General features: G+C 44.3%; 1 protein-coding gene across 1 annotated transcript in view; it reads right to left on the minus strand.

Moving 5' to 3' along the window:
- Window positions 1–21930, minus strand: part of ipo13b (importin 13b) — a 100408-nt gene that overhangs the window by 70993 nt on the left and 7485 nt on the right. Inside the window, exon 2 of the mRNA XM_055641720.1 lies at window positions 20691–21424. Within this exon, the coding sequence (XP_055497695.1) occupies window positions 20691–21424 (734 nt within the window). The remainder of the gene's footprint in view (window positions 1–20690; window positions 21425–21930) is intronic.

Genomic DNA, 21930 nt, shown 5'->3' on the forward strand with positions numbered 1-21930 from the left:
TCCGTTAATGATTTACTAGGCTGAACATTTTCGATTGCAACAGCCTAGTAAATATCGCGTTTTAAACCCGCCCCCTCTAAACAGCGCCAAAATCACACACACAGGGCAGGGACAGATTCTCAGACACGATTCAGGTAGGTTTTGTAACATACCTACTAAATACCCCTCTCATGTTCACCTTCTCTAATTTTGACTATCGCATTCAATGCTCAATGTGACCTCCTTTACATTGGCCAAAGTGTAGACTAGCAACTGCTTTGCAAAGCACCTGCACTCGATCCACAGTAGTCACATCATGCTTCCAGTTGCAAGTGATTTCAACACCTCTTCACATTCCCACACCACCTGTCTGCCTTGGGTCTCCTCTGCCACACAAGGTAATGGCCCCCCCCCCATTACCTAGACCTCACACCCACTCCCACGTAGTTTATTTTGCCCATCACCATGTATGCATCTACCTGGGTTCCTTCCCCTTGTTTCACATTTCCCATCCCCTCACCCCTCTTGCTCCATTGCCCATGATCCATCCGCTTCACCTGGTTCCACCCATCATCAACCTTGGTCTCACCCTCCCTCTCACTTCTATATATTGGTCATCTTCCCTTTTATGTTTTGCTCCAGATTCCAGCAGTCTGCAGTCTGCTATTTTCGCCCCTGTTCATTTCATTTCTTAGAGCAGAAGATAACACAAAATGCTGGAGTAACTCAGCGGGACAGGCAGCATCTCTGGATAGAAGAACTGGGAGAATTCCCTCTATAATAAAGAAAAATTCCCCAAACACCTGTCTGACATCAGAAACACTCTTCAGGAATCAGGTGTGGATTCGTTAATGACTGCTCTCCGCAGAAGACTTCATGAACAGAAATACAGAGGCTACACTGCAAGATACAAACCACTGGTTAGCTGCAAAAATAAAATGGCCAGGTTTGTTTGCCAAGAAGTACTTAAAAGAGCAACCACAGTTCTGGAAAAAGGTCTTGTGGACAGATGAGATGAAGATTAACATATCAGAGTGATGGCAAGAGCAAAGTATGGACTAGAGAAGGAACTGCCCAAGATCCAAAGCATATCACCTCATCTGTGAAACACAGTACAGGCGCACAGCCTTTTATCCGACAGCCTTGGGACCAGACACTTTTCGTAATTCAGAATTTGTCGGTCTTCGGAATGAAATTTTTTTAGCGTAGATTTTAATGGCTGGCTCAGTGGTAGAGTGCTCGGCTCATATCCGCAAGGTCGCGAATTTGCGCCTTGATCCCGGCAGTTACTCGGTCGCGAGTTTGAGTCTTCAATGTCGTTTTTTCATGCAGAATAAATGTTTGTATGAAATGCAGTGTAGGAGAGGTGTACTGACTGTGTCGGCAGAACTTTGGAAGTGATTGCCCACCAGTCTAAAACGCCGCTGTGTCTCCCTGTCCCTGGGATAGCAGGGGGCGATCAAACAGCACAATACCCCCCTCCCCCTCCAACTCCAGAGGAATCCGCTCCCCGATGGGCCGCTACGGCGACAAGTGGCAGTTTGCCCACAGCCCGAGCTGCGCCACCCCAAGGACACCTTGCACACCATCAGCTTCTGCCCCTACGTGTTCCTCTGGAGTTGGAGCGGGGCTGGGCTGGAGTTGCTGCTGGCTGTGGGTCTCTGGGATCTCCGTGCTTGCAGTGGGCCTGGGGGTCGCTGTCCCGTTGGTCTTGACGTCTCCGGCCACCCCCCTGGACTGGAGCCGAGACTGGGAACTGTACCGCCCTTGCCCCCTCCCTCTGCAACTGCAAACAACCCCACTCTCCTGCAAGGGCGGTACAGTTCCCGGAGGATAGCAGGTGGCCGGAGACGTCAGGACCAACAGGAACCCGCTCCCCGATGGGCCCCTACGACGCCCCGAGCTGCGCCCCGTCATCCGCAACCCAGGTTCCTCTGTAGTTGGAGCTGGGCTGGGCTGCTGTTGGCTGTGGGTCTCTGGGATCTCCGTGCTTGCGGTGGGCCTGGTGGTCGACGTCCAATTGGTCCTGACGTCTCCGGTGACTGCACTAGCCTGCTGGCTGCCATCGCCGACGTGAAAACAGTACAAAGCCCCCACGCCGGTGCGATGAGCGGGGAGCTGGAGAGGGGAGGGATGGGGTCACACACATGGCCGGGAAGCAGAGGGGTGTAGGTGGGGTGAAACTGAAGGGAGCGACAATCTGCTGCTGCCTGCACGCTGAGTTAGAAAGTTCCCACGCAAGACTCACGATACACCGTGTATCGTGTCTACCGTGGGAACTTTTTAACAGCGGGCAGGTAGCAGCAGATTGTCAATTATTACCCCTCCCGCGCAATATACTCTCACCTTTATGGATGGGGATTTAGTTCCCCTTTCTTCGAGGACCGACCGGAGGTTCCGCTGTCACCTCTGCGGGCCGCCCTCGGTGAACGTCCTGTCTCCCTGTCCCTGGAATAGTAGGGGGCGATCAAACAGCACAATACCCCCCTCCCCCTCCAACTCCAGAGGAATCCGCTCCCCGATGGGCCGCTACGGCGACGTGGCAGTTCGCCCACAGCCCGAGCTGTGCCACCCCAAGAACAAGACGTACCCCTTGCACACCATCAGCTTCTGCCCATACGGGGAGCGTGTTCCTCTGGAGTTGGAACGGGGCTGGGCTGGAGTTGCTGATCTGGGATCTCCGTACTTGCAGTGGGCCTGGGGGTCGGTGTTCCGTTGGTCCTGACGTCTCCGGTGACTGGCACTGTGCTGCTAGCATCGCGACGTGAAGACAGTACAAAGCCCCCGCGCCGGTGCAATGAGCGGGGAGCTGGAGAGGGGAGGGAAGGGGTCACACACATGGCCGGGAAGCAGAGGGGTGTAGGTGGGGTGAAACTGAAGGGAGCGACAATCTACTGCTGCCTGCACGCTGAGTTAAAAGGTTCCCACGCAAGACTCACGATACACTGTGTATCGTGAGTCTACCGTAGGAACTTTTTAACGCAGCTGGGAGGTAGCAGCATATTGTCAATTATTAACCCTCCCGCGCAATATACCCTCACCTTCTCTTTTATGAATGGGGATTTAGTTCCCCTTTCTTCGAGGACCGACCGGAGGTTCCGCTGTCACCTCTGCGGGCCGCCCTCACTGAACGTTTTCAAGGACCTTTCTTCAAGGACCGAAAAAATGTCGCTATTCGGAGGTTTTCGTTATTTGGATCTTCGGATAAAAGGTTGTGCACCTGTAGTAGGGGTGTTATGGCGTGGGCATGTATGGCTGCTTAAGGTATTGGCTCACCTATCTACATTGATGATATAACATCTGAAGAAGGTCTGAAGAAGTAGGTGGACTGACAGTGATCTCATAGATGGGAGTTATATTTTTTTGTAATTTAATTTAAATGGAGGAGGACTGGCCAAGTTCTGTGCCTTCCACCACAGTGATGAATGCTGTGGTGGATGTTTGCGTAAAATTTTTATTGTGGTTGTGTGTTCTTTATTACTGTACCGCTGCTGGCAACCCAAATTCCACCGACCTTGGTTGTGTGACAATTAAATTATATCAATTATATCAAATTATATCAAAATCAAATCAACATGTGCTTTGTTACCGTAAAGTCTTCAATTAGGTTGAGATTTTACAGAGCAATTGTTGCATTTGCTAAAAGCTTTTTTGATAAATAACAAAAAATGCCCACATTTTGCTAGACATTAGAAAACAAAAAATAAATAAATAAAGTTCTATACATTTTACTAGATCAATCCAAAGGTCAAATGTATTTAAAAATATTTACAGGAAGGCAGGCACAGGGTACATATAAAAAGGCTATGTGAATCTCCATTAATGGAAGAAACTTAAAACTAAGGACTAAAGGAATAGAGCCAAGTATTAGCATTAGTGTTTGCAGAGTTCAAGACCAAACAGAAATGTTTATCTATTTCTGCCGTAGTTTGCAAGTCCGCAAAAGATCTGTGTTGGTAATGAGGATGAAGACGACAATTAGCAAGAGCACAGGAGTGCAACTATATTATAGATGAGCACTTCACAGGAGGTGGATGTGTAATTTCATTTGCATTGTCTTTCATACATAATCCCTTGAAATAAAAATATTTTTTAATTAACTAAATAATTTGCATATTTTCTGAAAAGTTAACTTTTCGAGTAGTGACTAAGTGTAAGCTTCAGAATGTACTTGAGATTTTGGCAACCAAGACTCCCTACCAGAACAATAAACAATGTTGCTAATGCCAAAATGCTTAGGTACTACCACTTTCAGAATTAATTCCTTCAGGGCTGCCAACTCTCAAGCTTTAAGTGTGGGAATCACTCATTTGAACAAATTCTCACGTTCTCATGCTGATCACAAATTTCTCACGCTCTGTCGTGAGAAATTCTGTGATCAACGAAAATTAAAAAACTCAGATAAACTGCATGGGCCGCGGGTGTTGAAGATCCGGGGCTGGCGAATGTTTGCCGGGCTGGCGAGTGTTTGCCGGGCTGGCGAGTGTTTGCCGGGCTGGCGAGTGTTTGCCGGGCTGGCGAGACGCTCACTGCAGCTCTGGCCATGGAGCAGCCTCGGTGCAAGAGTCCCGGGCTATCGGTGGCGTCGGAAGCGTAGCGCCGCTGCCGTGAAAGTCTCTGTACCAAATTCGCCCAGGTGACTGGCATGGATCATGCTGTGGCTCGGTGCATCCTGGAGGACAACCAGTGGCTGCTAGAAGTAAGTACCAAGCACTGGGTAGAAATGGTGGAAGATAGTGGACTTCAAATGGGAGTGGTTGGAGAAAGCATCCTGCTTGCCTACTAGATTTTCACTTACTGTAACTGCAGGAAAAATGTTCAGAAGCAGGGGTCACAGTTTAAGAATAAAGGGTAGGCCAGTTAGGACTGAGATGAGGACAAACTTTCTTCACGCAGAGAATTGTGAATCTGTGGATTCTCTGCCACAGAAGGCAGTGCAGGCCAGTTCACTGGATGTTTTCAAGAGAGAGTTCTTGGGGATATTAAATCAAGGGATATGGGGGGGAAAAAACAGTAAAGAGGTACTGATTTTAGATGAACAGCCATGATCATATTGAATGGCAGTGCTGGCTCGAAGGGCCGATGGCCTATTCCTGCACCTATTTTCTATGTTTCTATGCTTGAGTATCCGATTCAGATTCAAACTTTATTGTCATTGTGCAGTGTACAGTACAGAGACAATGAAATGCAGTTAGCATCTCCCTAGAAGAGCGACATAGAATATGAGCAATAAATAAATATATTTACGTGCATACAGTCATAGTAGTGCAATTATTTTTTTCCTGTCCGGGATGAGAGGGGGTAATTGACAATCACCGAGGTAGAGTGTTGAGCAATGTAACAGCCGCAAGTAAGAAGCTGTTCCTGGACCTGCTGGTCCAGCAACAGAGAGACCTGTAGCACCTCCCGGATGGTAGGAGGGTAAACAGTCTGTGGTTGGGGTGAGAGCAGCCCTTGACGATGCTGAGCACCCTTCGCAGACAACGCTTGCTTTGGACAGACTCAATGGAGGGGAGTGAGGAACCGGTGATGCGTTGGGCAATTTTCACCACCCTCTGCAGTGCTTTCCGGTCGGAGACAGAGCAGTAGCCATATAATACTGTGATACGGTTGATAAGGATGCTCTCGATGGTGCAGCGGTAGAAGTTCACCAGAATCTGAGGAGACGGATGGACCTTCTTTAGTCTCCTCAGGAAGAAGAGACGCTGGTGAGCCTTCTTGAACGTAGTTGAGGTATTGTGGGTCCAAGAGAGGTTATCGGAGATGTTGACCCCCAGGAACCTGAAGCTGGAAACACGTTCCACCTCCGTCCCGTTAATGTGGATGTGCGTGCCGCCCCTAGACTTTCTGAAGTCTACAATGAGCTCCTTGGTCTTCTTGGAGTTAAGGGCCAGGTTGTTGTCAGCGCACCATGCTGCTAGGAGCTGGACCTCCTCCCTATAGGCCGACTCATCGTTGTTGCTGATGAGGCCAATCACCGTTGTATCATCTGCATACTTGATGATGGTGTTAATACCATGTACAGGTGTGCAGTCGTAGGTGAAGAAGGAGTAGAGGAGGGGGCTCAGCACACAGCCCTGTGGAACGACGGTGTTCAGGGTGAGGGTTGATGAGGTGTGTTTGTCTAACCTAACAGGCTGGTTAGAAAGTCCAATATCCAGTTGCAGGGGGAGGGGTCGATGCCCAGGTCACCGAGTTTGGTGATCAGTTTAGAGCAGTGGTTCCCAACGTGGGGCGTACACCCCACAGGGGGGGCAATTTGATTTTTAAGGGGGGCAATTGAGCGCGACTGAGGAGGTCTGGGTCCAAATTTTCGATTTTTATTTTTTTGGACTTTCTATCAGGTAAACATATGTAGTTTATGTTTCAGATGTTATTTTGAGTAAATAATTTGTTTTGGGTAAAAAAGGTCTTTATTGTGTAGTTATTACATAATCACCACAATGTTCTTTTGAAGCTTGTTTAAACCAAGGTATTGGCGTTTTAAGCTTCTTCAGCTGAAACGGAGTTCACTTTTTAAATGATAAGAATTATAGTACAGAGACAATGAAATGCAGTTAGCATCTCCCTAGAAGAGTGACATAGAATATGAGCAATAAATAAATATATTTACGTGCATACAGTCATAGTAGTGCAATTATTTTTTTCAGCATAATCACCACAATGTTCTTTTGAAGCTTGTTTAAACCAAGGTATTGGCGTTTTAAGCTTCTTCAGCTGAAGGAGTTCACTTTTTAAATGATAAGAATTATATATCACCACATGGGGGGGGGCCATCAGGATTTTAGAGGTGATTAGGTGGGGCATGGCCAAAAAAAGGTTGGGAACCACTGGTTTAGAGGGTATAATGGTGTTGAATGCCGAGCTGTAATCGATGAACAGCATTCTTACGTAAGTGTCTCTGTTGTCGAGGTGGGAGAGGGCGGAGTGAAGTGCCGTTGAGATGGCATCCTCCGTACTCCTGTTCCTAGAAACATAGAAACATAGAAATTAGGCGCAGGAGTAGGCCATTCGGCCCTTCGAGCCTACACCGCCATTCAATATGATCATGGCTGATTATCCAACTCAGTATCCTGTACCTGCCTTCTCTCCATACCCCCCGATCCCTTTAGCCACAAGGGCCACATCTAACTCCCTCTTAAATGTAGCCAATGAACTGGCCTCAACTACCTTCTGTGGCAGAGAATTCCAGAGATTCACCACTCTCTGTGTGAAAAAACTTTTTCTCATCTCAGTCCTAAATGATTTCCCCCTTATCCTTAAAGCTGTGGCCCCTTGTCCTGGACTTCCCCAACATCGGGAACAATCTTCCTGCATCTAGCCTGCCCAACCCCTTAAGAATTTTGTAAGTTTCTATAAGATCCCCTCTCAATCTCCTAAATTCTAGAGAGTATAAACCAAGTCTATCCAGTCTTTCTTCATAAGACAGTCCTGACATCCCAGGAATCAGTCTGGTGAACCTTCTCTGCACTCCCTCTATGGCAATAATGTCCTTCCTCAGATTTGGAGACCAAAACTGTACGCAATACTCCAGGTGTGGTCTCACCAAGACCCTGTACAACTGCAGTAGAACCTCCCTGCTCCTATACTCAAATCCTTTTGCTATGAAAGCCAACATACCATTCGCTTTCTTTACTGCCTGCTGCACCTGCATGCCTACCTTCAATGACTGGTGTACCATGACACCCAGGTCTCGCTGCATCTCCCCCTTTCCCAATCGGCCACCATTTAGATAATAGTCTGCTTTCCCGTTTTTGCCACCAAAATGGATAACCTCACATTTATCCACATTATACTGCATCTGCCAAACATTTGCCCACTCACCCAGCCTATCCAAGTCACCTTGCAGTCTCCTAGCATCCTCCTCACAGCTAACACTGCCCCCAGCTTAGTGTCATCCGCAAACTTGGAGATATTGCCTTCAATTCCCTCATCCAGATCATTAATATATATTGTAAATAGCTGGGGTCCCAGCACTGAGCCTTGCGGTACCCCACTAGTCACTGCCTGCCATTGTGAAAAGGACCCGTTTACTCCTACTCTTTGCTTCCTGTTTGCCAGTCAGTTCTCTATCCACATCAATACTGAACCCCCAATGCCGTGTGCTTTAAGTTTGTATACTAATCTCTTATGTGGGACCTTGTCGAAAGCCTTCTGGAAGTCCAGATACACCACATCCATTGGTTCTCCCCTATCCACGCTACTAGTTACATCCTCGAAAAATTCTATAAGATTCGTCAGACATGATTTACCTTTCGTAAATCCATGCTGACTTTGTCCAATGATTTCACCACTTTCCAAATGTGCTGCTATCCCATCTTTAATAACTAACTCTAGCAGTTTCCCCACCACCGATGTTAGACTAACTGGTCTGTAATTCCCTGTTTTCTCTCTCACTCCCTTCTTAAAAAGTGGGGTTACGTTTGCTACCCGCCAATCCTCTGGAACTACTCCAGAATCTAAAGAGTTTTGAAAGATTATTACTAATGCATCCACTATTTCTGGAGCTACTTCCTTAAGTACTCTGGGATGCAGCCTATCTGGCCCTAGGGATTTATCTGCCTTTAATCCATTCAATTTACCCAACACCACTTCCCGACTTACCTGGATTTCACTCAATTCCTCCAACTCATTTGACCCGCGGTCCCCTGCTATTTCCGGCAGATTATTTATGTCTTCCTTTGTGAAGACGGAACCAAAGTAGTTATTCAATTGGTCCGCCATATCCTTGTTCCCCATGATCAACTCACCTGTTTCTGACTGCAAGGGACCTACATTTGTTTTAACTAATCTCTTTCTTTTCACATATCTATAAAAACTTTTGCAGTCAGTTTTTATGTTCCCTGCCAGTTTTCTTTCAAAATCCATTTTTCCTTTCCTAATTAAGCCCTTCGTCCTCCTCTGCTGGTCTCTGAATTTCTCCCAGTTCTCATGTGCTGCACGTGGTGATCAGAGCCTGGGCTCTACTGTGGAATGTAATTAGGAATGTAATTTAGTCTAATTTTAGTCATAGCTAATCCAATCCAATTTAAAGCATATATATTGCATTGAAGTGTAAGTTAAAAGAATCGCTACAGTATGCACCATATTGCACAATTTCAAGCTGAAAAATGAAAAAGTTCCGTACCAAAAGTTCTGTCCCACCCCCCCCCCCTCGGTCGCCACGCTCCCTCGTGCTTGGTCTCTCGCAATTTCTCACTCCCAACTCTCACACAATGTTGGCAGCCCTGATTACTTGGAATGGTAAATAACGCCAATAAAAACAGCAAAAGCTTGAAACAAACATGTTAATCAGCATTGATTGACAAAAAAACAAATTTTCCTCATAACAACGAATAGTGTGAAATACATCAATGTGCCATGTTAAAAAACATTTTTAAAAGATGCAGCACTGTATTGTGTGTTTGCATGCAATTCTACCCCCTCCCGTCCTCTCTCCCAATTTGACCTTACGAATGACACTAATGTCTTGTAAGCTCTTCTTCCATAATTACATGTTCCACTGTTTTGATTTCAGAGCACCATAATATTAGTCGTGCATTTAATCACCACCTGAATCGATGAAAAATACTGGAGGAATATTAGTTTGATAATGCTTTTCCGAAACATGTGATGTCTTGATACATTATACTACTTGTATAAATGCAAGTAGTTGCTAGTGTATGCTTAAAGCAAGCTTCAGCATAATTCAGAAGAATTGTGTACTTTGATACAATGCTGTGCTATTCATGTTCCCTGCTCAGAGGAGGGAATAGTAAAAGATTGAGGAATTAAAATGACGGCCTACAACGTCTGTCTGTCTTGTCTGTCTGTCTATCTATCTATCTATCTATCTATAACTAAAACTCTCATCGTGTTTGTTATTATGTCTGTGATTCTGTCTGTCTGTCATTCTGTCTGTCTGTCTGTGATTCTGTTCCTGAAATTACGCCAAAACGGTATGCGATAGCACTACAATTTTTGGCACACCTTACTCACCATTGTCCTGTCGTGTGGTGTATCAAATTACGTTCAGATTAATGGTATATTTTACAAGTTATTTACATTTTAAACTTTACAAAAATTAAAACAGCGCCCCCAATTGCCGTATTTACTTGTATGGCATTACAAAAGACACCCAAGGAGTCCTCATCCACAGTTGTGATCTTTGCAGAATTTCAGACCGCCAGTTTTTCTTCCTTTCGTCTGTCCTTGCCTCACCTCGCAACAGGGACATAACGGCTCCACGGGTAAGTTTCCTTCTATTTTACAAACTCCTCCACGGGTCGTCTCTTCACTTTAACTTAATTCCCCCCCCCCCCCGGGCCCTGGCCTGGGATTGGAGCCGATGCGGGGTCCGGGGGCCTGGAGAGGCCGCACTGGCGACTTGGCCTGGGCACTGAGGCTGGGGCTAGATCTGCTGCTTCGGGGAGAGAGAAGATCGGCACCCGGGGTTGCTGCTGCGGGACCGCGGGGAGGGAGAGGAGCGGCAGCCTCGGCCTCCCCCTCCCCAGGCTCTGGGCTGCTCGGCCCGTCCCCACGACAGCCTCACGCCACAAATACAACTTCGTCGCCAATCGATCCATCCCTACCCACAGCGCCCGCCTCATGTACAACGTCATCTCCGATGTGGTGGAGAAAACAGGGCGGGCGTTGGTTCACATCGAGATCCTGGGAAGGTGAGGAGGGAGAGTGCAGGGATTGAGGGCGAGGAGGGGGTATGGAGGATGGGGAAATTGGGGGAGGTGAGAAGGGCGAGTGGGGGAGAGGAGGGGAGAGGGCGGGGAGAAGGGGGAGGGGGGGGTGAGATTAGGCAGTGGGGGATAGACAGAGAGGAGGGCAGTGGGGGAGGTGAGGAGGGTGGAGGAGGGGAATAGAGGGAGAGGAGGGGGATAGGGAGGGGAGACGGGTTATGGAAGGAGGGAGGGGGATAGGGAGGGTAGGGGAATGGAGAGGGAGGGAGATGTGAAGGAGGGAGTGGGGGGGATGGAGGAGGAAGAGAGGGGAAAGAAAAGAGAGGGTGAAGAGGAAGGGGAGGAAGTGTTGGGGATGATGGTGAATGGAGGATAGGGGTAGGAAGAGGGATGGCGAGGCGCACTTTGGGAGGGTTGCCGAGACTTGCATCACAACAGTGATCTCTTGCGTCACAACGGGAACCCATCAGCTGCGCCTGCGCAGTTGGGGGCTATGCGTGAGTGGTGGAATATTGCGTTCGGGGACCAGCCCTCCCGTGTGACAGGGACCCTATGGGTCCCACTTGGTCTAGTTATACAACAAAACTAACAACAGCTTTCAGTTTTCTGTGCTCTTGGTTTAACACAGGTTTCCCAAAGTTGTTGTCAGTGATTTAGGTCTCCACTCCTATGCTATACCTATTGTAGGTTTCCCCACTCTAATCAATGGAAATCATTACTTAACAATTCAGATACATGTGTATGCGACTTTGAAAATGTTATCCTATGATGCACAAAAAACGAGTTTTAAAAATAGCATTTCGACATTGTTACTTGTCTGCAAATTCCAGGCCCAAAAAGCTAACATTTTATGAGCGGGGGATATACTTCAAGAAATACAAATTATAATATGAAATGGATTTTTCACGACACCAGCAAGTGCAATCACATCAACCACGACTGTGGAGTTGGAGTCGTCAAGTCGGAGCAATTTTGGTGCTGCTGCTGGAGTCGGAGCCGGAGTCGGTAAAAAAAGGCCCGACTCCGACCTCTACATAAATTTCGGAGACTACGTAAATTGGAAATAAATCTCTCTTTTTAAACATACTGCACACTTTATTTCCACCCGAGACAATGAGAAATCCCATCGGTGCTGCCATCTGGAGGCAGAACGACGAGAAACAAAACGTAAACAAATGCCATCATCAATTGATATCCCTCCACCTGCTACTGAGGTCAATTTAGTCATTCATTTATGGGGATATATATTATAAATGAATACAGATTACAAATTTTCATGATTTACTGCAAAATAAATCGTCAGTGATGATTATTTCCTTCTCAACAGCAGTAAACACTAGTCTTGGCAAAGTGTCAAAGAATTTGGTGATTTGAGTTAAAAATTTGAGTTAATACAAAATTTCCCAAGCTAGCCCCTTTCTCAATGGCAAAGACAACTTCAACCAGATCTACTGTTTTTGAATATTTTCAAATAACTACAGATAAAAAACATTTTGTGTGTCAGTGTATGATAGAAGATGATGATGGTAAAAGATTGTGTGAAAGTTGTAAATGAGAAAGATACAAGAACCAGTAAAAATCTTACAACTACCCTAGTCAGTAAAAAACAAATCCCCTGAGGGACAACCCGGTTCATTACTAAGACATAGTAACTAACAATGACCACAGAAATGTTTAAGAAACACCTTATCGAACGTTGTAAGAAATGGTGTGGCCTTAATTTTATTTTCACAACCAGCTTTTCCATGCCTAAATGAAGAAATGGCTAAGAAACTAGGAGTTTCCCTGGCAAGGGAGGGAATCAGAAAACTTATACGTGAATACACCAAAAATGAAAAGGAAAAGCTTCGAAAAGCTCTGAAGGGGCGGTTCATGTTCATTAAAATGGATGCCACCACTCGTCACAAGAGTTAACTATTTTGCCATCAATGATGATGATTTGATTTGCCATGGAAGAAATTTTGAAAGATTTTTTGAAATTAAGAAAGACCAGATTCTATGCATCGTCACTGATAATGCTTCAAATATGCTAAGCACCATAGAAAAGATTAATAAAGTTGAAGAAGAAAAAGTCACTAATGAAAGGGAGATCTCCGATGCAGATTCTGAAACTGAAACAGCAGAAATAGAACAGAATGATGAAACTTTAGATAATATTTTTGAGGAGGCATCTCAACTCTGTCTAATCCAACATATGCGTTGTGTTGTACATACATTGTAACTAACAATAATAGATGGATTGAAAGAATGCCATGCAGCTACTCCAATAGGTAAGGGGAGGCAAGTAGCCACAGCAGCCATGACTCTAAAATTGATGCAATCCTCCAGAGACGTGCAGGAAAGGGAGCTATATTCAAGGGAGACAAATCCAGGGCAAAAAAAAGGGCCACTGTTCAACATAATTGTATAAGGGGTAAGAGTGTTATAAAAACAAGCCTGAAGGTTTTGTGAGCAAGGAGCATTCGTAATAAAGTGGATGAGTTGAATGTGCAGATAGCTATTAATGACCATGATATAGTTGGGATCACGGAGACATGGCTCCAGGGTGACAAGGCTGGGAGCTGAACATCCAGGGATATTCAATATTCTGGAGGGATAGAAAGAAAGGAAAAGGAGGTGGGGTAGCGTTGCTGGTTAGAGAGGAGATTAACGCAATAGAAAGGAAGGACATTAGCTTGGAGGATGCGGAATCGATATGGGTAGAGCTGCAAAACACTAAGGGGCAGAAAACACTATTGGGAGTTGTGTACAGGCCACCTAACAGTAGTAGTGGAGTTGGGGATGGCATCAACCAGGAAATTAGAAATGCGTGCAACAAAGGTAAAACAGTTATAATGGGTGACTTCAATCTACATATAGATTGGGTGAATCAAATTGGCAAGGATGCTGAGGAAGAGGATTTCATTGAATGTATGCGGGATAGTTTTCTAAACCAACATGTAGAGGAACCAACGAGAGAGCAGGCTATTCTAGACTGGGTATTGAGTAATGAGGAAGGGTTAGTTAGCAGTCTTGTTGTGCATGGCCTCTTGGGCAAGTGTGACCATAATATGGTTGAGTTCTTCATTAGGATGGAGAATGACATAGTTAATTCAGAAACAAGGGTTCTGAACTTAAAGAAAAGTAACTTTGACAGTAGGAGACGTGAATTGGCCAAGATAGACTGGCAATTGATTCTTAAAGGGTTGACGGTGGATATGCAATGGAAGGCATTTAAAGGCTGTATGGATGAACGACAACAAATGTTCATCCCAGTTTGGCAAAAGAATAAATCAGGGAAGATAGTGCATCCGTGGATAACAAGGGAAATCAGGGATAGTGTCAAAACAAAAGATGAAGCATACAAATTAGCCAGAAAAGGCAGCCTACCAGAGGACTGGGAGAAATTCAGTCCAGCAGAGGAGGCCAAAGGGCTTAATTAGGAAAGGGAAAATAGATTATGAAAGAAAACTGGCAGGGAACATAAAAACTGACTGCAAGTTTTTATAGATATGTGAAGAGAAAAAGATTAGTTAAAACAAATGTAGTCCTTGCAGTCAGAAACAGGTGAATTTATCAAAGGGAACAAGGACATGGCATAACTACTTTTTTTTTTTTTTTTTTTTAATTTTTTTTTAAATATTTTATTTTATTAGAAGTAAGCACAGTCATATGGCACCAAAGTGCCTAATATATATTTTCATAATACATTTTATGTACAACTTCTTTTTTTTTTGTTACATTGAAAAAAGATGAGAATAAGAAAAAGAAGTTAGATAGTAAAGGATAGAAAAATGTGAAATATATAGTGTGTGAAGAAAGAAAACGAGTAAATGAAGAAAGTTGAGAGAGAAAATAGTGAAAAGAAAAGGAGATCATTATTTATAGTCTTGACCAACCCTCGTCCAGTCCTGAAACAGTTATTTTTTACAATTGTGTTGCACCATATGATTCCAAAAAAACGACGAATGGAGACCAACTCGTTATGAATTGGTCTGATTTATCCTGGCATAACTACTTTTAATTAATTGAATAACTACTTTGGTTCTGCCGGAAATAGCAGGGGACCGGGGTTCAAATGAGATGGAGGAACTGAGTGAAATCCAGGTTAGCCGGGAAGTGGTGTTAGGTAAATTGAATGGATTAAAGGCCGATAAATCCCCAGGGCCAGATAGGCTGCATCCCAGAGTACTTAAGGAAGTAGCCCCTGAAATAGTGGATGCATTAGTAATAATTTTTCAAAACTCTTTAGATTCTGGAGTAGTTCCTGAGGATTGGAGGGTAGCTAATGTAACCCCACTTTTTAAAAAGGGAGGGAGAGAGAAAACAGGGAATTACAGACCAGTTAGTCTAACATCTGTAGTGGGGAAACTGCTAGAGTCAGTTATTAAAGATGGGATAGCAGCACATTTGGAAAGTGGTGAAATCAGTGGACAAAGTCAGCTTGGATTTATGAAAGGTAAATTATGTCTGACGAATCTTATAGAATTTTCGAGGATGTAACTAGTAGAGTGGATAAGGGAGAGCCAGTGTTATATCTGGACTTCCAGAAGGCTTTTGACAAGGTCCCACATAAGAGATTACTATACAAACTTAAAGCACACGGTATTGGGGGTTCAGTATTGATGTGGATAGAGAACTGACTGGCAGACAGGAAGCAAAGAGTAGGAGTAAACGGGTCCTTTTCACAATGGCAGGCAGTGACTAGTGGGGTACCGCAAGGCACAGTGCTGGGACCCCAGCTATTTACAATATATATTAATGATTTGGATGAGGGAATTGAATGCAACATCTCCAAGTTTGCGGATGACACGAAGCTGGGGGGCAGTGTTAGCTGTGAGGAGGATGCCAGGAGGCTGCAAGGTGACTTGGATAGGCTGCGTGAGTGGGCAAATGCATGGCAGATGCAGTATAATGTGGATAAATGGGAGGTTATCCACTTTGTTGGCAAAAACAGGAAAGTAGACTATTATCTAAATGGTGGCCGTTTAGGAAAAGGGGAGATGCAACGAGACCTGGCTGTAATGGTACACCAGTCATTGAAAGTAGGCATGCAGGTGCAGCAAGCAGTGAAGAAAGCGAATGGTATGTTAGCATTCATAGCAAAAGTATTTGAGTATAGGAGCAGGAAGGTTCTACTGCAGTTGTACAGGGTCTTGGTGAGACCACACCTGGAGTATTGCGTACAGTTTTGGTCTCCTAATCTGAGGAAAGACATTCTTGCCATAGAGGGAGTACATAGAAGGTTCACCAGACTGATTCCTGGGATGTCAGAAATTTCACATGAAGAACGACTGGATAGACTCGGCTTGTACTCGCTAGAATTTAGAAGATTGAAGGGGGATCTTATCGAAACTTACAAAATTCTTAAAGGGTTGGACAGGCTAGATGCAGGAAGATTGTTCCTGATGTTGGGGAAGTCCAGAACAAGGGATCACAGTTTAAGGATAAGGGGGAAATATTTTAGGACCGAGATGAGAAAAACATTTTTCACACAAAGAGTGGTGAATCTCTAGAATTCTCTGCCACAGAAGGTATTTGAGGCCAGTTCATTGGCTATATTTAAGAGGGAGTTAGATGTGGCCCTTGTGGCTAAAGGGATCAGGGGGTATGGAGAGAAGGCAGGTACAGGATACCGAGTTGGATGATCAACTATGATCATATTGAATGGCGGTGCAAGCGCGAAGGCCCGAATGGCCTACTCCTGCACCTATTTTCTATTTTACTACGTTTCTATATTGGACCAAGCAACTCACTGGGGCAGCACATATATGATGGTCAAGCGTTTGCTTGACCCAAAACACTTTCTAGAAGACATTGATAATCTTGGTGTTTTATTGACTAGTCAATGGAGGTTGGTATCACAATTAGAAGCTCTGTTTACTCACCCTTATGCAGTCACCAAAAAGGTGCAAGCAGAGGATTTAACTCCTGGTAAATTCCTATGTGAGTGGACAAAAATATTTCACCTATACAAAGCTGGAGGATTAATTGCTGAAGGAATGGTATCGTCAATGAAGAAAAGAGAGGGTCTGCTACTTGAAAATCAAATCTTGTTAGCTGCTGTCTACGTAGAACCAATGAACCGAATCCTGTTGAGCAAAGATCAAATTGCTAAAGCAAAAGAGGCCCTCTGTGATGTTGCAGATCAGAAAAAAGGGCTACTACCTGAAAAGTTAAAACCACAAAATGAAGATGAGAGTACCAAATCTTTCTCATCCTCTTCAAATTATGGTCAGATTTTGCAAAATGTTTTGATAAAATTTAACAATCGAGAGCAAAGCGTCCCAGTTTAAATGTGCAAAGGCAGCCTGTGGATGTTAAACTAATGGAATTTAGGCAAGATTTTCTTGATGGGTTAAAGGTAGAGAAATATGATCGCTCATCTATACTTATAGTACAAGAAGTCATCCTGCTTATCTAGAAATAGTAAAATTTGCAGCTATGATAGTAGCAGCCATACCACCCACTTAGGTCAGCGTGGAGAGACTGTTCTCCGCACTGAAAATAATTAAATCAGATTTAAGGGCTTCAATGAAAAAGGATCTGGCAGAAGGACAAGTTATTAATAAATTCCTAAGGACAAGTTATTAATACATTTTGGATATGTACTTTTGTAGCAAACTTAACTACCTATGCATTTAGTTTTAATTTCTATTGCACTTGAAAAAAATGTCATAATTTAGCCATTTAGCTCATACCCGTGGCCTTAGTTTAATAACATTTGGAGTAATGCTTTTCTAATTTTTAATTAATTCAATGGAATTTTAATTTTGTCATAGTCCTATGTTTTGTTTTCTTTTAGCATAAAGATTTTTTTTTTTCCAGAATAAACAATAAAAAAAATCCACAATAGCATAGCTATAACCATTAGACCCAAAACCTTAAGGACATGGGTTCTTATGCAAGTATTTCTTCTTCATGTAGTTCTTATGAAATGCCATCAACTCTGACTGCAAATTACAAGCCATTAATTCTTTCCCAGATCTATCTATAATCCATGTTATTTTCTTCATACATACAACAGGGAAACATTTTCCTCATCTGTATATCATTTATAATGCATAGTCCTACTGTGGATACCTTCTAGCTTTGGCACCAGCTAATATTTCCACTGTCCAGTGATTTGCAAAAATGCCAGTAAAACAGTAATGAGATGGACGACCTGCAAAGCTTGTTAAGGAACCACTTCTGCCAAGTTCACATACTCTTGCTCTTTTAATACATTGTTTAGGGACTTCAATATATAAGACATGTAAACATGGCAAAAAAAGACAGTTGCACCTTGAATAATGAAACATTCCTTCAGTATTGTCTTATATTTTTGTAGGCCAATAATGTGCTATAATTAAATCAAGCAACAAGGATTAGATGGAGAGGACGGAAAAAAGTGTTCCATTTGCTTACAACAAAAGGACTTTAAAATCAAAACGCAAGAATATTTTAGAACAGCATTAAAACCAATCTAGCAATTTATAAATTTCTAATAAACACAAATTTTAAACCAACATAGAACAAAGAGCAGTATAGCGCAGGAACTGGCCCTTCAGCCCACAATGTCTGCAACGAAGATAATGCCAAGACTATTCACCTAAACCATATCCACCATTCCCTGCACATCCATGTGCCTATCCAAAAGTTTTTAAATGCTACTATCATAGCGGTCGGTCTCCACCAGCACCCCAGGACATACACTCCAGACAATCAACAAGCTCTGCAAAATAAAACTTGCCCGCACATCTATTATGATATAAAAGTCTGAGTGTGTGTGTGTGTGTGTGTGTGTGTGTGTGTGTGTGTGTGTGTGTGTGTGTGTGTGTGTCTTTTCATATGTGATTCACATCTCCTCGAAAACCCGACGCGGTAACGGTGAGATTTTTACATATTCCGGGAGAGATTTACCTCATGATGTCCAAAATCCCCTCATCTGAAAATTTGATTCCTTATTGCCCGAGTTTTTTTAGTAAAATTGTTCACCAATCTGAAATCTTTTTAAAATCGAACGTGCTGAAATGAGCTGATGACGTCACAATGCCTTTGCCCCTCACGGCAAGCTGCGCAAAATTTTCAAAGCGCTGCCTGCTGGGCACTGTTTTCCAGAAGTGATGTCACCACCCTCCCCACCCCCACCCCGGTTCTTCAAAAGACGCAGAATGAACGAGCAAGTGGGCTCTGTTCTGCAGATCCCGACGGCTTCCGAGGTCACGAGCGTTCACGAGCTTCCCAGCTTGCTTTTGAAAAACTTTCTCCTCGCAGCCTGTTGCGCTATGTTCCATGCTCAGCGAATGAAGTCACCACCACTCCCCTGCCCCCTCCCTCCCGCTGCTAAACGCTCCTCCCCACTCTCTCCCGCTGCAAACCGCTCCTCCCTGCTCCTCCCCCCGCTGCTACACGCTCCCCCCTGCTCTCCCCCCCCCCCCCCCCCCCCCACTACCCACGACTCGGGTTTCCAGAGAGATGCCGAGTCGGGCCCTGTACTAGAGCTCTCTCTCTCTCTCTCTCTCTCTCTCCCCGGCCTCTCTCAGCTTTTCGCAGCCCGCTCGCTCGCTCGCCCAGCTCCCCTCCTTCTCTCCCCCCATCCCCCCGCCCCCTCCTCTTCTCCCCCTCCTCCTCTCCCTCCCTCTCTTCCTCCCCCTCTGCCCCCGCCCCTCCACCCACCCTCCTCCTCCTCCTCCTCCTCCCCCCCCCCTCTCCTCACTCCCCCCTCCTTTCTACCCCCTCTCTCCCCCTCTGTGTGTTTGGGGGGTCGTTATGTGTGTGCGACACCGCAGCCCTCCTCCTCCCCGCAACCGCGCGTTGAGGGGACAGGACCCAACGGGTCCCCCTTGGTCTAGTCTCTTTTAAATTTCGCCCTTCTCACTTTAAAGTAATGCCCACCCATATTTGTTATTCCCATCCTGGGAAAAGGTTCTGACTGTCAACCTTATCTATGCCTCAATTTTTTAAATACTTCTATCGGGTCTCCCCTCCACCAGACTCGATAGGCCAAATGGCCTAATTCTGCTCCTGTGTCTTATGAATTAGTGACCTTTAACATGCATGTATTTTGTGATTTTCAATTTGTTGCAATTTGTTATAGAAATGGAAAGTTGATTCCCCAATTCTGTAAAATGTCCCAAAATAATACCAACACACACAGAAACACTGCACTACATTTTCTATCATGTCAAAGAAGGGGCGGCACATAATAGAGCTGCTGCCTCACAGCACCAGAAACCAGAGTTCAATATCTGTGCGGAATTTATTCAAATAGTGCCAAAATTGTCCCTCTTGTATATAGACACAGTGGGCTGTTTAGCACATTCTGTAATAACCGGGGGATTGTGCTTATGTATGGTTTTAGACTTGTGCGCTGTATGCAAAAGTAGTATTTCACTGTACCTAGGTACACATGATAATAAAAAGACCATTGAATCATTCATTATTCATTATGGTCAACCAGGTTAGCATTTTTAAGGTCACAAAATTAATATGCTCATACCAATCTGTGGTGAATTTCCAACAGACAATTATTTGTGCAAAAGAAACAAAAAGAGTAACTATAATTTTGAGGATTCTTTGGGGGGACGTTGAAGATATAAATGAATAAGTGCAATGCATTCTATATAGTTCAAATACAACCAAAATTATTTCTGAGGGAAAATATAATGAAAAGGAATACCTAACCTAATGTAATAAATTTCTCCCCAACCTGAGCCAGCTCTGTATAATTCAAAAAGAAATTGAAACTATATCAAACATTAAATATTCACTGTGTAAGAAGGAACTATAGATGCTGGTTTAAACCGAAGATAGACATAAAAAGCTGGAGTAACTCAGCGGGTAGGCAGCATCTCTGGAGAGAAGGAATGGTGATGTTTCGAGTCGAGACGCTTCATCAGAAGTTTTCTTGAAAATGCATTATCTTCTGTTTTAGCGTACAACATTCAAGCCACTGAATTTAAATGTTGCAGAAAGGAATGTGATAAAATATTGCACCCACTACATAAATTGGCCCATTCTCTCTAGAAATACCAACAGCCCATCAAATGTTAGCATAAAGTCAACCAACTCCCTTACCTTTGAGCATCAGGCTGGGAAATAGCATTTACAAGAGCTTCAACTGCTGTGTCAAAGAGTTCAGCATTTTGCAGTGATGAAAATGAAGCCTGCATCAAAGATTCACAATCCATGAGAGGAATGTCCAGTTGCACCCAGCTTGAAAAGCACTTTAAAGCCTTCTGACTGATGAATACAGGGGAATCTGTCTGTAGCAACTGCTGAAGAAGAGGAAAGACTGCACCAGACTCTTGTGCTAGAGCATTTCGCACTTCACCTTTCCGATACTGAGGCAGACGGCTTGTTTGGAACTCTTCAGGGAGGACAGTTAATAGTTCCAGCAAAGCCATACATCTAGCTTTGCCATCCACATCCGAACTTTCAGTCTGGAACATCTTCACCATGTCACCTACTGCATTGGGCCATCTCTCAGGCATCATGTTGAGTGCCAACGATGCTAACGCCACACATAGTCTGGTGAGCACAATCTTGGAGCCAGAAGCAAAACACGCAATTTGATTGAAAAGTTGGGATTTCAAACTCTCATATTGATCTGAGGGTATATCATTCCAGTACCTTGAGATCTTGATGTGAAGAGCACTGGCTCCAAAGTATTGGATCTCAGGCACTTTATTTGGATTGAGCAGTGCCCAACTAAACTGCCACGCTTGAGGAGAGATTTGTGCCTGCATCAGCCATTTCTGAGCCAGGTTCTTATTATCAATATTTGGATCATAGTACAATTGATGCAATGCCTGCAAAGATAAAGAGGGGAAAATATGAGAACAACACCCTCTACCCAATGAGAAAGGGATAGGGAACCGAAAGGAAGATTATACAGATGGAAATCCTAAATCTGTCCAACATATCTGTAGTTTTCCATTAATAAAGTTAAACAAAGCATAATAACAATGTCTGCCCAAATAATATGCATTTATTTAAAAGATACAGAATTGAACCCCCCTCCCCCCCACCTACTGAGTCCACATCGAGCATCAAACATCCAATTACATCAGCGCTGCATTGTCCCATTCATCCACTCCCTACACACAACTTACAGTTGCCAATTAACCTATAAACCCACACGTCTTTGGTATGTGGGAGGAAACCTGAGCAGCCAGACCAAACCCATGTGGTCACAGAGAGAACATGCAAACGCCACCCGGACAGCACCCATTATCAGGATTGAACCCTGTTCTCTGGCACTGCGAGGCAGCAGCTCTACAGCTGCACCAATGTACCACCCTGTATTGTGTAATAA

Source organism: Leucoraja erinacea, chromosome 10 (genome assembly GCF_028641065.1).
Source record: "Leucoraja erinacea ecotype New England chromosome 10, Leri_hhj_1, whole genome shotgun sequence".
NCBI lineage: Eukaryota > Metazoa > Chordata > Chondrichthyes > Rajiformes > Rajidae > Leucoraja > Leucoraja erinaceus.